The sequence below is a fragment of the Canis lupus genome, chromosome 27, assembly GCF_048164855.1.
Source record: "Canis lupus baileyi chromosome 27, mCanLup2.hap1, whole genome shotgun sequence".
Lineage (NCBI taxonomy): Eukaryota > Metazoa > Chordata > Mammalia > Carnivora > Canidae > Canis > Canis lupus.
Genome location: NC_132864.1, coordinates 16956275 through 16970556, shown reverse-complemented (window position 1 = coordinate 16970556; position 14282 = coordinate 16956275). Strand labels below are relative to the sequence as shown.

Here is a 14282-nt window from a genome sequence, read left to right as displayed (position 1 = left end):
GGAAGAGGGGGTGGAAGGAGAGAGGAGGAGGAGCTTTTGACCCAAAGCTAATAGCCAGAAAGAGAGGTGGTTAAGGATACAGTGAAATTGACTGAAAGATCCAATCCTTATTTATAGGACACTTTCCAAGCCTTTTAAAAAATATATTTTATTTATTTATTCATGAGAGACACACAAGGAGAGGCAGAGACACAGGCAGAGGGAGAAGCAGGCTCCATGCAGGGAGCCCGATGTGGGACTCGATCCCAGGATCCCAGGATCACACCCTGAGCTGAAGGCAGATGCTCAACCACTGAGACACCCAGGTGTCCCCCAGGCCTTTTTATATATATTATCTTGTTTAAATCTCCCCACAGGCGGGGGACACTGAGATCATTCTTATTGTACAGATGAGACACCAGAGGCCCACAGAGTCAAAAGGCCGTGGTCAAGGTCACTGTATGAGCTTCCTGTGGCTGCTGTAACAAATGACCATAAACTGAGTGGCTTCAAACAACATAGACTTATAATCTCACAGCTCTGGAGGTCAGACGTCCTAAAGTCCAGGTCTGGCAGCCTTGCATTAATTCTGGAGGCTTCAAGGGACCATCTGTCTTCTAGCCTTTCCAGCTTCAGAAAGCCACCTGCATTCTGTGGCTTGTGGCCCCTTGCTCCATCTTCAGAGCCAGCAAGCGGCAGGGCATCTTTCAATCTCCCTCTCTGTTTCTCTTGTCACATGGACTTTCTTCACTCCTATCTGACATCTTCCTCTTCTAAGGACCTTCATGGTGACATTGGGCCACCTGGATAGTCCAGCCTTACGTCTCCTCTCAGGAGCCCTAACCTTAGGGTCCTTTGTACTATGAGGTCACTGAGGGCGGGCAGCCCTCCTCTGTGTACAGCATGCATCCTCAGGCTGAGCATGGTGGGGATGAGACCAGGTGGCTCTCAACTCTGAAGTAACACATCAGGTTCTCTCCAGCTTGTTGGCTGGCATAGCCCAGGATGGGGTGGTCAGTGTTGGGTGGGGGGAGATGGTGCCTAGGGAGGGACAGGGGAGGTACTTGATGCAGCCAGAGGGGACGGGAGGCTTCTGGGAGGAGGTGACCACCAACCTGAGACTTGCACAAGAACTTGTCCATGCTGATCCTGGGTGTGGCCACCGGAAAACCATAGGGGGGCCTCAAGCTTCAACATCCGGTGGGGGGATTGGAATCTGGGGTTAGTCTGGAGAAAGAAGGATGGAGCAGAAGTGGGGTGATTCGGAGGATTTGGTGGACCTGGAGACCCTGCAAACTGGCCTCTGACCCCTTGAATTTGGATGGGGTCCAAGGAATTGGAGTACAATGTGGCATTTCCTTCTGCTACAAACACGGGCAACAAAGCACATTGGTGCAGGCAGCGGGTAAGTCTGTGGCATCAGCAGAGATCACAGATCCTCTAATATCACATTTCACTTGTTGGAGCTATCTCCAAAGATACCGCTTTTATTCATCACTATTTTCAAATCGTAAGAGTAATTGGACTGGAATCTTCATTTTAACTAACCCCTGAGGCTGGGCTCATCGGTGGCGGTCCCTGGGAGCTGCAGCTGGGGCGTCTGCCAGGCTCTCGGTAGGGGCGGCCGGGGGGGGACTGGTGACCCCCATGGGTGAGGGTCCGTCCCTGGGGCCTGGGTCATGACAGCCGAGAGGGGGTCACCTGGCCCACATTGAGTGGGGGCTGCAGCCTGACCTTGAAGCTTAGACGGGAAGTAGGCTTATTACTCAAGGAGAATCTTTTGTTTTTGATTACCTGTGGCCACTGGAACCTTTTCTCTGTGCAAGCTGAGATCCACGATGGTTCACTGGCCCCCAAAGCTGGCTTTTTAAGAGTTCATGGAGCTAAGGGTTTAAAAGCTTTAAATCTGGACACAGAGAAGTGCAGGGTAAAATCCCACCAGCCCACTCACTAGCTGCAGGCCGTTGGGCCAGGGAAGTGGCTTCACTGGGCCTCAGTTTCCTTATTTGTAAAATGGGAATCATAGTATACACTCTGGAAGGCAGTTTTGAGGATTTAGGGTGACGAGGCACTTATCTCATTTCTTGGCCCAAGGGAAGCAAGTGCTCAGGACATGGTGGCAGGTGCTTATCATGTTCTTCCTCCTGGGCCAGACAGAGCCAGCAGCAGGGTCCCTTCCTTTTCTGCCCTCTTGGCTCAGACTTTTTACTGCAGCAACAGAAGCATCCATTCTCCAAGGCTTCTAAATCAAGCTGAGCAGTGAAGCATGCTTTGCCCATTAGCAGGGACATTTTGACTCAGAGCGGCTTTGAAATAGCAGGGCCGGGCAGTGCCCCTAGAATAAGGCTTGCTAATGGAGTTTCTGCCTTGGCAGTGGGCCCGTCTGGGCTGTTTATTGCAGGAGACTTGGAAGTTGTGAGCAGGGAGGGGGAAGAAGGACACGGAGCCTCTGTTGCTTTCAGGAGCCCTACAAAGGCAGAAGGAAGATGCATGGCTTCTTGGCACCCAGCTGAGAATGAGTGCGGAGTCTCCTCCTGCGGGGTCCCGGGTGTGAACATGAGACCTGGCAGGGCCCTCCAGCAAGAGAGCTGTTCTGAGCCTCAGTTTCCCCCTCCATCAGATGGAATGAAAGTATCTATACCTCATAGGCAAAAATCAAATGAGATGAAGGAAGAGCCCCGTGCCAGGCACCATACAGAACACGATGATGTTCAGCAGCTTCTGTTTGTTCCTTCCTGGACTGGATGCACAGAGCTGAGCCCAGCTTGGCCAAGGCCAAGCGAAGAGTGGTCTGAAGGTGGGGTACAGTGTATTAAGCCTGTTCAGTCTGCCTTGGGACCACCCACCTCCCACTTCTCTCTTCTGTACTTTCATCCAGCACCCCTAGATTTCCAGCTACTCCTCAGCACCTGCTAGTTCTCAGCTACCGACAAGGCCGGCTGCATGGGCTCTTCACTCAGAAGCGTACTCGGTTTGATGCTCTGATGTGATAGTCTTGAAACTCTTAGTGTGTTTTGAACAAGGGGTCTTGCATTTTCATTTTGCGCTGGTCTCTGCAGATGATGGGTCCTGTCTGGTCCTGTCTGCCACTAACAATGCTAATAAGGTGACAATTCCTATGAGTCCAGGGTATCTGCAGCTTTCCATGTACTTATGATCTCATGGAAGCCAAGGCCTCAAGATGTGAGAGCACTCACCAGTGAACTGACTCTTATGAAATTTGTCTGTATTAATTTTTTCCAAGATTTTATTTATTTATTCATGAGAGACACACAGAGAAAGGCAGAGACATAGGCAGAGGGAGAAGCAGGCTCCCTGCAAGAAGCCCGATGTGGGACTTGATTCCAGGACCCCAGGATCATGACCTGAGCTGAAGGCAGATGCTCAACCACTGAGCCACCCAGTGTCCCAGAAATTCATCTGAATTCAAATAGTTTCCCAGCCCCAACACTTAGATGGACACTTGTGTTCAGTCTCACATGTCTCTAAGTGAGAAATAATCTTATTGGGGATAAAAGAGAAGAAGAGTCGATCTTACCTCTCTTTAAGAGTTAATAATGAATTGGAATACAGTGTGAGGTGTGTTAAATGTCATTTAAGCTTGTTTTAATCCTCATTTTTCAAGATCACTTTACAATCAAGCCTGTCCTCTTATCCCCACATTTATTACGACACTTTGGGTTCTGGTTTTAAGAGGGTTCGTTGAAATGGTCTTCTCTCAGTTGTGTTTGCGTCTATTTATTATTTTCTTATTGTGGTAAAATATCCACGAACTGAGATTTGCCATTTCAGCCGCTGTCAGGTGTATAATTACTCATAATGATATAACCGATGCTCTGCAACCATCACCGCTATTTCCAAAACTTTTTCATCACCCCAGACATAAACCTTTTCCACATCAAGCAATAAGTCTCTGCTATTCTTTTCTCCTAGCTCCCGATAACCTCTTAACTACTTCTTGTCTCTGGGCCTACCTATTCTAGGTATTTCGTACACATGAAATCATTTAATAATTGGCGTTTTGTGTCTGGCCCCTTTGACTTTGCAGAATGTTTTCAAGGTCTATCTGTCGATGTAGCATGGGTCAGGGCTTCATTCCTTTTATGGCTGACGACGCTTCATCGTACGGATGGACCATGGTTTGCTCGTGCATCTGTCTGTTGCTGAGCAAATGGGTTGTTTCTACCTTTGGGCTGTTGAGAATCATCCTGCTGGGACTGTTTCTGTACAAGTCTGTTTGAGTTCCTGTGGTCCGTTCCTTCAGGTGTATACCTAGGGGTGGAATTGCTGGGTCTGTGTGTAACTTTTTGGAGAATTGCCAAGCTGTTTCCACAACAGCCGTACCCCAGTTATAGTGTGTGAAGGTTCCAGCTTCTTCACACCCTCTCCAATTCTTGGTCTTCTCCGTCTTTTAATGATAGACAGCCTACTGGGTGCCAAGTGGTAGCCCGTTAGGATTCTGATTTGCATTTTCCCTAATGATGTGGAGCATCTTTTATGTATTTTTTAGCCATTTGTATATCTTCGAGTCCTTGGCCCATTTTAAAATCAGATTTTTGTCTTTTTTTTGTTGTGGAGTAGTTGTTTTTATATATTCTGGATATTAAAGCCTCATCAGACAGGATTTACAAATGTTTTCTCTCATTCTGTGGGTGGTCTTTTCACTCCCTCATTGTGTCCTTTGATGCACAGAAGTTTTTAATCTTAATCAAGTCTGATTTATGTATTTTTTCTTTGTTTGCCTATGTTTGGGTGTCACACTTAAAAAAAAACATTGCTAAATATGAGATCATGCATGTTTTCTTCTGACAGCTTTATAGTTTTAGCTCCTAGATTTTGGGCCTTGGATCAAAGCTGAGTTAACTTTTGCATACGGTATATGGTATAAGGTAAGGGCCCCAGTTCATTCTTGACATGCATGCATCCGGTTTTCCCAGCACCGTGTGTCAGAGACCAAATTCTCCTCCATAGAATGACCTTGGCATCTCTGTTGAAACCCATGGATCTTTGACATGAGGGGTTCTTTCTGGGCTCTCAATTCTATTCTGTTGATCTATATGTCTATGCTTTTTTTTTTTTTTTAAGATTTTATTTACTTATTCATGAGAGATAGAGAGGCAGAGACACAGGCAGAGGGAGGAGAAGCAGGCCCCATGCAGGGAGCCCCAAGTGGGACTCCATCCAGGGAATCTGGGAATCCAGGATCACACCCTGAGCCAAAGGCAGACCCTCAATCACTGAGCCACCCAGGCATCTCTGTATGTCTATTCTTATGCAGATATCACACTGTTCTGGTTACTGTAACTTTGTGTCAAGTTTTGAAATCTGGAAATGTAAGTTCTCCAACTTTGTTCTTATTTTTAAAGATTACTTTGGCTAGTCTCAGTCCCTTGAAATTCCCTATGAAGATTAGGATGAGTTTTTCCCATTTCTGTAGAAAATACCATGAGAATTTTTAAGAGACATAGCTTTTTTTTTTTTTAATTTTTATTTATTTATGATAGTCACAGAGAGAGAGAGAGGGGCAGAGACATAGGCAGAGGGAGAAGCAGGCTCCATGCACCGGGAGCCTGACGTGGGATTCGATCCCGGGTCTCCAGGATCGCGCCCTGGGCCAAAGGCAGGCGCCAAACCGCTGCGCCACCCAGGGATCCCAAGAGACATAGCTTTAAATCTGTGTATTGCCTTGGGTAGTATTGTCATCTGAACAAGACTAAGCCTCCCAATCCATGAACACTGTTCCATTAATATTTTAGGATCTCCTGCATTAACCTTTTATTTTTAAAATTTTTTTAAAAAAACGTTATTTATTTATTCACGAGAGACACAGAGAGAGGCAGAGGGAGAATCAGGCTCCCTGCAGGGAGCCCAATGCAGGGACCCAATCCCAGGACCCTGAGATCATGACCTGAGCCAAAGGCAGATGCTCAACCCCTGAGCTACCCAGGCATCCTGCATTAACCCTTTATTTATTTATATTTTTTAAAGACTTTATTTATTCATGAGAGACACACAGAGAGGCAGAGACACAGGCAGAGGGAGTAGCAGGCTCCATGCAGGGAGCCCAACCCAGGACCTGATCCCGGGTCTCCAGGATCATACCCCGGGCTGAAGGCAGCGCTACACCGCTGAGCCAGCCACCTGGGCTGCCCTGCATTAACCTTTTAATAGGGGCTTCTAAAAAGTAGGAAAGCCAGTCAAACTCAAAGAGTTGAACGTCTCTTGGTCACATTCCAGGTCAAGGGGAAAGACTTGTCAGTTTGTTTTAAGGTTTTATTTATTATTTAATTTATTTAGAGTGCAAGTGAGGGGAGGGGCAGAGGCCGACTCCAACCCAAGTGCTGACACTGGGCTCCATCCCACAACCCTGACATCACGTCTCAAGCCAAGATCAAGAGTCAGACGCCCAACCGCCCAACCGACTGAGCCACCCTGGCACCCTGAAGGACCCATTTCTGGCTTGAATATATTCAAGCATAGAATGATTTCGGAAATTCCTCAACAGATTTGAATTAATCTCAGTAGAGTCGATCCAGTCAGTGTTCCTAGGCCTGTTTTAAAAGCCATTGGTCACCTTCCCCTTCTCTGCTCCTAGTGAGTGGTTAGTGGACAGTTTGTGGAAATCACAGCTCGCTTAAAGAGGCCTTATTGTCTGGATCCTGGTTCCAAGTGAACCTCACTCCCCTAACTCTTTGCAGTGGCCTTAAGCCTAATGCCCTTCTGGGACTTTCCCCGCTTCCTGCTCCCGTGGATGGAATTCTCGCGAAGACCACAAGATGACAGCAAAGAGCAAAGGCTGTGGGAGTGGACCTGGGAGACCCCGGAGAAGGGGAAGGAAGGAGAAACAGCTGCGAGGGTGTGAGCCCAGGGCTACAGCGCTGCACGATGGCACCCCCGGAGTCGCACACCTGGCAGGCCTGCGAACGGACCAGGAGTGTGAAACTGCCCGGTGCAAGGGAGTTGACACGCTCCAGGTGAGATCACGCGGACAATCGTTAGAAAATCAGTATTTTCCTTCCGAGGTGGGAATGGCCAGAGTGAGGAGAAATCAGGGGTAGCAAGGCACTCTCCCTCCCCCCTCTTCCCTCTCTCTCCCCACTCCCTGGTGTGGCCTTGAGGCCAGAGGAGGAAACCACAGGTGTCTCCCTGCAGACTGACTTCCTTGGCTCAGGCTGGGCAGCAGGGGTCCTGCAGCGGAGGAGGCTGACTCCCCAGGGGCCTGGGCCCCGCTGCCTGCTTACCTGCACCCCACCACACGCCCCTGGGAGGGCTGCTGCCAAAACAAATTCCTGCACATTCAGTGGCTGAAAACAATGCAAGTTCAGTATCTCACAGTTCTGGAGGTCAGAGGGCCACCAGCCTGCCGATGCTACACACTGGGCACCCTGAGGCCATATCAAGGGGTTGCCCACGCGGTGCTCCTAACGGCAGGACAGTCCTCTTCCAGGCTCTCTCGGGTTGTTGACGGAGCCCCTTTGCACGGGACTGTAGGCCTTCCTGCTCCATCAACTGGAGCCCGTCCCTCAGAACACAAGCGGTTCTCCCTTGCAAGTCCCAGGCTGGGCTGCCAGCGAAGAGGAAGAGAAGAGAACGGCCTCAGATTCAGCGCATCTCTGAGGAACTCCAGAGATGCGCGTGCCGGGCACGTGGGTGCTCAGATGGCACCCTCTCTGTTGGCTTGGGTTACTGAGTCCTCACGTTCGCTCCCTGTGCATCCCACTAGGCCTACACTCCACTCCGGGCAGCCCCAGGAAGGACAGAGTGAGTTTTCTTCATCTATTTCTTTGTGTGAGATTCATCCCAGGCACTAATGTCAAGAAACAGAACCAGGGTGGTAACATATTACGTGCTCTCACTTGAGCAAACTTAGCTGGAGAAGCCTCAGTTCAGAGCAGCTGGAAGGCTCCAGCAGACGGGCTCCGGATAATCCTCTTATCCGCAAATCCTCCCCATTGGTGGCCTCGTTTATGGTCTGTCACTCAAGCTCCTCCCAAACTCTTTCTGGGCCGTTGGCCACTTGCCATGGGTAGCCCTGCTTCTAATCATTGCTTACTTCCTTTGGGCTGAGTGGGGGCCTTGCTGCCAGGGTAACAGAATGGACGATGGGCCTGGGACCTTGACCTTGAACTCTGCCTAACTGGATTCTTGCTACGTTCTTGGCTCATTTCCCTTTCACACACATTTCTCTCTTGCTTTTTTTACTCAGATGTTATTCCCCGTGAAGTGTATCCGGACACATTTTCTCTGGGGTTTGCTAACGCAATTCCTTTTGCTCTTATGGCCATTTTTTCCCCTTTTGACTTGACAAAAACTCTTAATGGATGGTGCTGGGTGCTCCCTACTGCCTCCCACCGGCAGGCACCCATGTCCCTCTCCTGATGCTTTGATGGACCATGGGGTTGGGAGGTGATGGTCTGCCACCTTCCATTCTAGAGCTCCCCCTCTATGTATCTTATACTGGTCCCATTCATCCGTGTCTCTGCCTTATCATTCATTTCAGTGAAGGTTGCAAAATGGTGACGTTTCTAATTTTCACCCTTTCAACAAATATTAAGTAGAATTCTTTTGTAAAAAACTGTTTTGGACGCACCTGGGTGGCTCAGTGGTCGAGCATCTGCCTTCGGCTCAGGTCGTGATCCTGGAGTCCCGGGATCGAGTCCCACATCGGGCTCTCTGAATGGAGCCTGCTTCTCTCTCTGCCTCTCTCTCTGCCTCTCTGTGTCTCTCATGAATAAATAAAATCTTTTTTTAAAAAACCCTTGTTTTTTCTTATTAGTTATAGCTGTCTGTTTATCCTGAAATATAGTTTGTACAAGAAATGCTAGGCTTAACTATATTCTATTCATCGCTGTTGTGTTGCCGATTTTCTGAAAAAAGGGTTGGTGCTCTCATTCCTTCCAGTGATGACCACTGACCACATGTTTCTTGATCACTATGAACGCTCTCTTGTCTTTGCTCTTAATGAACTTAAATGTCGGGATCCCTGGGTGGTGCAGCGGTTTAGCGCCTGCCTTTGGCCCAGGGCGCGATCCTGGAGACCTGGGATCGAATCCCGCGTTGGGCTCCCAGTGCATGGAGCCTGTTTCTCCCTCTGCCTATGTCTCTGCCTCTCTCTCTCTCTCTCTCTGTGTGTGACTATCATAAATAAATTTTAAAAAAATGAACTTAAATGTCTGCCAAATGCTGAAAAGACATTAGCAGGATGTTTCCCTCCTTCCTTTGGGATACTCTGAGTCACTTACTTTATTCATTGTTATAGGTCTTAATCCACTACATCTGTACCACTGACCATACAGTTGTACACAGTTCTTCATTTTTATTTAAGGGATTCAGATGGTGTACCTCTAGGTGTATCATAAACCCCTGAGGATGAAGCAGTGTCTTATGGTCTCCTGTCTATGTCTCTAGTGCAAGCTGGGGCATCTAGAAGGGTCTGGTCACTAGTTGTCTACTGAGTGGATGTGAATGCAGAGCAGTCATTCTTCCTTCAAGGGCTCTTTCCTTTGCCCATGTTCTGGACAAGAGCTGTGGTACATACCAACACCAGCTCACTGGCACCACACCAGCTAGGGGTCCTACAGTTCAATTCTACTGACATTACCTGGAGCCAGTGCAGACCTCACATGTTAAAGGGTGAGCTCCCAGCAAGACTGTCTCCTCCTCAGATGCTAGCTGCGAGTGGGGTCCTCAGAATACTTGTACTGCCCCCTACCAATGTGGCTACAAATTCAGGGGTTTCCATGATCCCCCGTTTAGGTTCAATAACCTGCTAGAATAACTCACAGAACTCATGAAAATACCATACTTACAATCACCATCTTATTATAAAGGATACAGATGAACAGGCAGCTGAAGAGATACACAGAAGGGCTGAAAGAGTCCCGAGTGCAGAAGCGCCCCCTTCCCCATGGAGTTAGGATGCATCATCTTCACAATGCACTGCTATGTTCACCAACCAGGAAGCTTTCCAAGCTTTATTGTCCACAGAAATTTATTGGGGTTTCATTACAAAGGCATGATTAATTAAATCATTGGCCATGAGCTTGAACTCAATCTCCAGCCCTCTCTCCTCTTGGGAGGTTAGGGGGGATGGGGCTGAAAGTTTCAATCCTCTCATCACATGCCTGGCATTGCTGGCATGACCAATCTCTCCTTTGAAACGCTGCCCAAAACTCGTTAGCATAAACTCAGGGATGTTTGGAAGGGGCTCCCTATGAATGCAAAAGACTCTCCTATCGGGAAATTCCAAGTGGTTCTAAAGCTCTGTGCCAGGAGCTGGGGACAAATGACTAGATACATTATTATATGACAGTTGGTATAGTGGTATATGGGGTAGCATTAAAACTATAAGTGGATATTTGAGGTTAAAATGCTTAGACATTCAAGTATCTGTGAAACTAAAACCAGAGCATAAAGTCTTGAGATTTGGCAAGAAGACACTCATGGTTGGGGGCAGGGGGATCGGTAGACTCAGAAGGAAAGACAATAGGTTATTATGTATGTAAGGTGACAGTTATAATCCAAGCCTTTGGAGAGTTTAAAGGGCTAAGAAGACTGTTGGCTTGCCACTGGCTGGGAGACTTTCAATTCAGCAGGTGCAGACAGGGTTTTGTGTGCAGAGGGAAACAGACAGGAGGCAGGCAAGGTGGAGGAGCATAAGAGCAAGATCATGGAATTATAAGAACCAAGGAGCAGGTAAAGGGCATCCCTTTGGGAATACGGAGAGCTCCCTCTGCTAAGGCTTGAAGGAAAAGGAAGGAGCTAATTGGAAAACACACAGTAGTTGACAGCAATATGGTGCCCAAGAAGCTGGATGAAAGCAGATATTTTTGGTAAGGTGGGTCACTTGCAGGGTGAGTGTTCAGCAGGGTGACACGAGAAAGTACGTGATGGTCTTGACTTCAAGAGGGGTCGAAGAAGCGAGGGAAGGAGTAGTGGAGATTGTCAAGGGAAGAGTGGAACTGGTGGTGCTTCTTATACAGCGAATTGATTCTTTAAAAAGCAGCTGCCAGATGACCTCTAGAAGTCTCTTCTAACATGATCATTCCAGGATTCTATGACTGTTGAGTGAGAACATCTCATTGACAATAGGATACATCCCAATTCCACAACTTCCTGGTGTCTGCACTGTCTAGAGAGAAAGAAATAGATGTGCGAGAATAATAACTGCCTAAGCAGTTTAAAACACTGGTTAAAAGAGCCAGAAAAAAAAAAGAAAGAAGTGTATCTGAGAGGGTTAGTGTTACCAGAGACAATTTTTGGGATACTGGTTATAGTGCAGATCTTGACAACTAAAGCCAACTCCAGAGTTGAGTGGTTCTTCTAAAGCTGGGTTCTCACCTGGGGGCAATTTTGCTCTCCATGGGACAAGAGGCAATGTCTTGAGACATTTTTAATCGTCACAACTGGGTGGCATCTAGAGGTTAGATTTGGGATGCTGTTCAACACCCTACAATGTACAGGTTAGCATCCCCCCCTCCCCGCCCCAACAGAATTATCTGGTCCAAATGTCAGTAGTTGTTGAGGCTGAGAAAACCTGCTTTGAAAGAACCCCGAGAAAGAGTCTGGTGGCAGGTGTCTTGGTAGGAGGTGGAGCTTTGGACAGGTGTGACGGACACTCTTGGTCAGCTGACCCAACCTCTATTCGCAATGAAGGACCACCCCCCTCCCCAGTTTTTCGAGTCACTGTTATGGGGAGCCACATGACCATTCTAGGCAATGAAATGCAAGAGAATTTGCTGGATGAGGCTTCTAATAAGATACCCCGGGTAAGTATCATCCCCTTTGCTGTTCTTCCTGCCTGGACCGAAGCCTGCCACCTGGAAGTGCAGAACCAACAAAACTAAAATCAACAAATGAAGAAGGTGGAGCCAGAAAGAGCTAGTGATGCCCCAGGGGACATTTGGCAATGTCTGCAGGCATTTTTGGTGGTCCCAATGGTGGATACTCTAGTGGATAGACACAAGGGATGCTGCTCAGCATCCTATACTGCCCAGGACAGCCCTCGGCCCAAAGAGCTCTCCAACCCCTAGATGCCAAGTGTGCCACAGTGGAAAAATCCTGCTTGTAGAGAAAGCACAGTGGAGCTGTTGCCTGAGTCCTAGATCACCTGCCTTAGGATTTCTTGCAATGGGAATTAAAAAAAAAAAAACAAAACACCTGTTTTGTTTTATTCTCAGCTCCTGAGTTGGGCTGTTATTTGAGACTGAATGAATTCCAAGTTGCTACAGCAGGAGAAGCTCTTGATTTTAGCTTGTCACAGGGTAATCTCCAGGGGAAACTTTCTTTAGATTATTCTTACTGGCACTTCCCAGGATTGCACGGGATATCCAGTTCCATCTTTGAAACAGAAGGAGGACAACCATTCGGTAGCGTCTTTTGCTAGGAGATGCCAACACCATCGGTCCCCTCCACCCACGTCACCAGTAGGTTCAGCTGGATCCAAGATCACGGGCCTAAAGGAGTCAGAAGCATTACATGCTTTTTAAAACCAGTGGCCTCAGAATCGGGGGCCCAGTCTACTCTTAGCCCTAAGACAATGTGTCCTATGTTTTAGATGCCGGTGATTCAAATGTACTGATACAGCTCAAAGTGATTTTCTCGAATTCAATTATATTTGTCAATAGTATTTCGAAAGCTGTTAATTATCATACACAGGACAGCATAATATAAAGCTCTCCTTCCTGTTAGGTCAGCTGAACGATGCTGCAGAATTTAATCAACTGTAAGGTCACGTGGGTCACGCCCATGGTAGCCAGCCCATGGTAGCTTGTTCTGGCTTTCTTCTCCCCTATTCTTTCTCAAATCTTTTTTTCTTTCCTCTCTTTCCTTTTGTTTCCTTTGGTTTTTGTGCTTTGCCGGGAGCACTGAATAGACATAGTAAGATTCCCTGCTGTTCTTGAAGGATAGCATTTTTGTGGGTGCGGGATGCAGGTCTGAAAGGGTAGATAAAATCTGATCTAATAAAACTCCCATAGGATGAATTAACCTTGAAGGAATGGTAGCATTATTTCTCAGGGACATACTTCTGACCCCTACACCTCTAAGATCTGCTAACCAATCTATGCTTTTCCCTCCAACCTAGGAAGATGGAAGCGACCACCCAGGGACCTGTACCTTGATCCTTCCTTCTCTCTTCCTCCTGGATTACATTCTCTCCCACCCTACCCTGGCTCAGGATTTCCTCTTCAGAGACTATGGGAGGTTCTGGTGGTTGGCACCCTTCCATCCTTACCCACTGCCCTCCTCAGTTTCACGTGGGGAGTAAAGAATCACGACCCCATGGGGGAGAACCCAGGTCATTGGAATAGCGCTGGAGGGAATCAGGTTAAGAAAAGGAGGCAGGGGGCGCCTCGGTGGCTCAGGTGGCTTCCTTCAGCTCAGGTCATGATCTCAGGGTCCTGGAATCAAGTCCCACATCGGGCTCCCTACTTAGCAGGGAGTCTGCTTCTCCTTCCCCTCCACCTCTCTCAAATAATTAAATAAAATCTTAAAAAAAAAAAAAAAAAAAAAGGAGAGGGCAGGGTTTAGGGCACCTGGTTTTCTGGATCTGGGTCAGTAGGAAGTTCCTCACAGTCTCATCCTCAAAGTTGTAATTGACTGTCCAGAAGACACAGAGCTGCTGATATTTTGTGACCAACTCAAGGACCGTCCGGAAACCTTCTGCAGTGTCGAAATTCTCTGCCCCACTCCCCTGCTCCCAGGCGTAGATGGTGAGCAGCTCCAAGGCGTACTTTGGGGGCAGAGACCCCTTTTTCTTCAGTTTCCTTTCACACTGAGGGAAGAAGGGAACGTCAGACAATACTAGTGAAAGCAGGGAGGTGCAGTGAGATTAAAGAGCCCTGCAGAGAGGCCATACATTCATGGCCTCTGGGGCCACAGCAGGGCAACTGAGTCACGGGACACAGTGCTGATGGGACTGGTCTGTGGGAAGTCTGAGCAGGGCAGCCTGATAGGTGCTCGCTTAGCAGCATGCAGATTTCTGGGTCGGGCTTCGGCCACATATGATTCCCTAGAGTTATAATATAATACAGTGACCACTTACAAAACACCTACTGTGTGTTGACTGTGGAGACAGACATTTTACGTGGCATTTATAATCCTAATTCTTAACCCCAGCAAGCAGGCATAAATCAACGTTTCTGACGAAGACAGGAGCCGTGGGGTGGGGAAGTGACTCGCTCAAGGTCACACTGTAGCCCCAAGCCCTCTGAGCACCCTGGGGCTGGGGGGTACCTACAGCCATCTCTCTGAGTTTCTGGGATGGAAACCACAGAGCTCAAGGAGCTGTACCCAAGGAGACA

At 48.0% G+C, this 14282-nt stretch overlaps 1 protein-coding gene across 1 annotated transcript in view; it reads right to left on the bottom strand.

Moving 5' to 3' along the window:
- Positions 1-9952: 9952 nt before the first annotated feature.
- Positions 9953-14282, bottom strand: part of LOC140618932 (2'-5'-oligoadenylate synthase 3-like) — a 45497-nt gene continuing 41167 nt past the window's right edge. The window contains exons 24-26 of the mRNA XM_072801879.1: positions 13515-13753; positions 12281-12434; positions 9953-11110 (exon numbers count right to left, since the gene is read on the bottom strand). Coding sequence (XP_072657980.1) covers positions 11021-11110; positions 12281-12434; positions 13515-13753 — 483 coding nt within the window. The 3' untranslated portion in view covers positions 9953-11020. The remainder of the gene's footprint in view (positions 11111-12280; positions 12435-13514; positions 13754-14282) is intronic.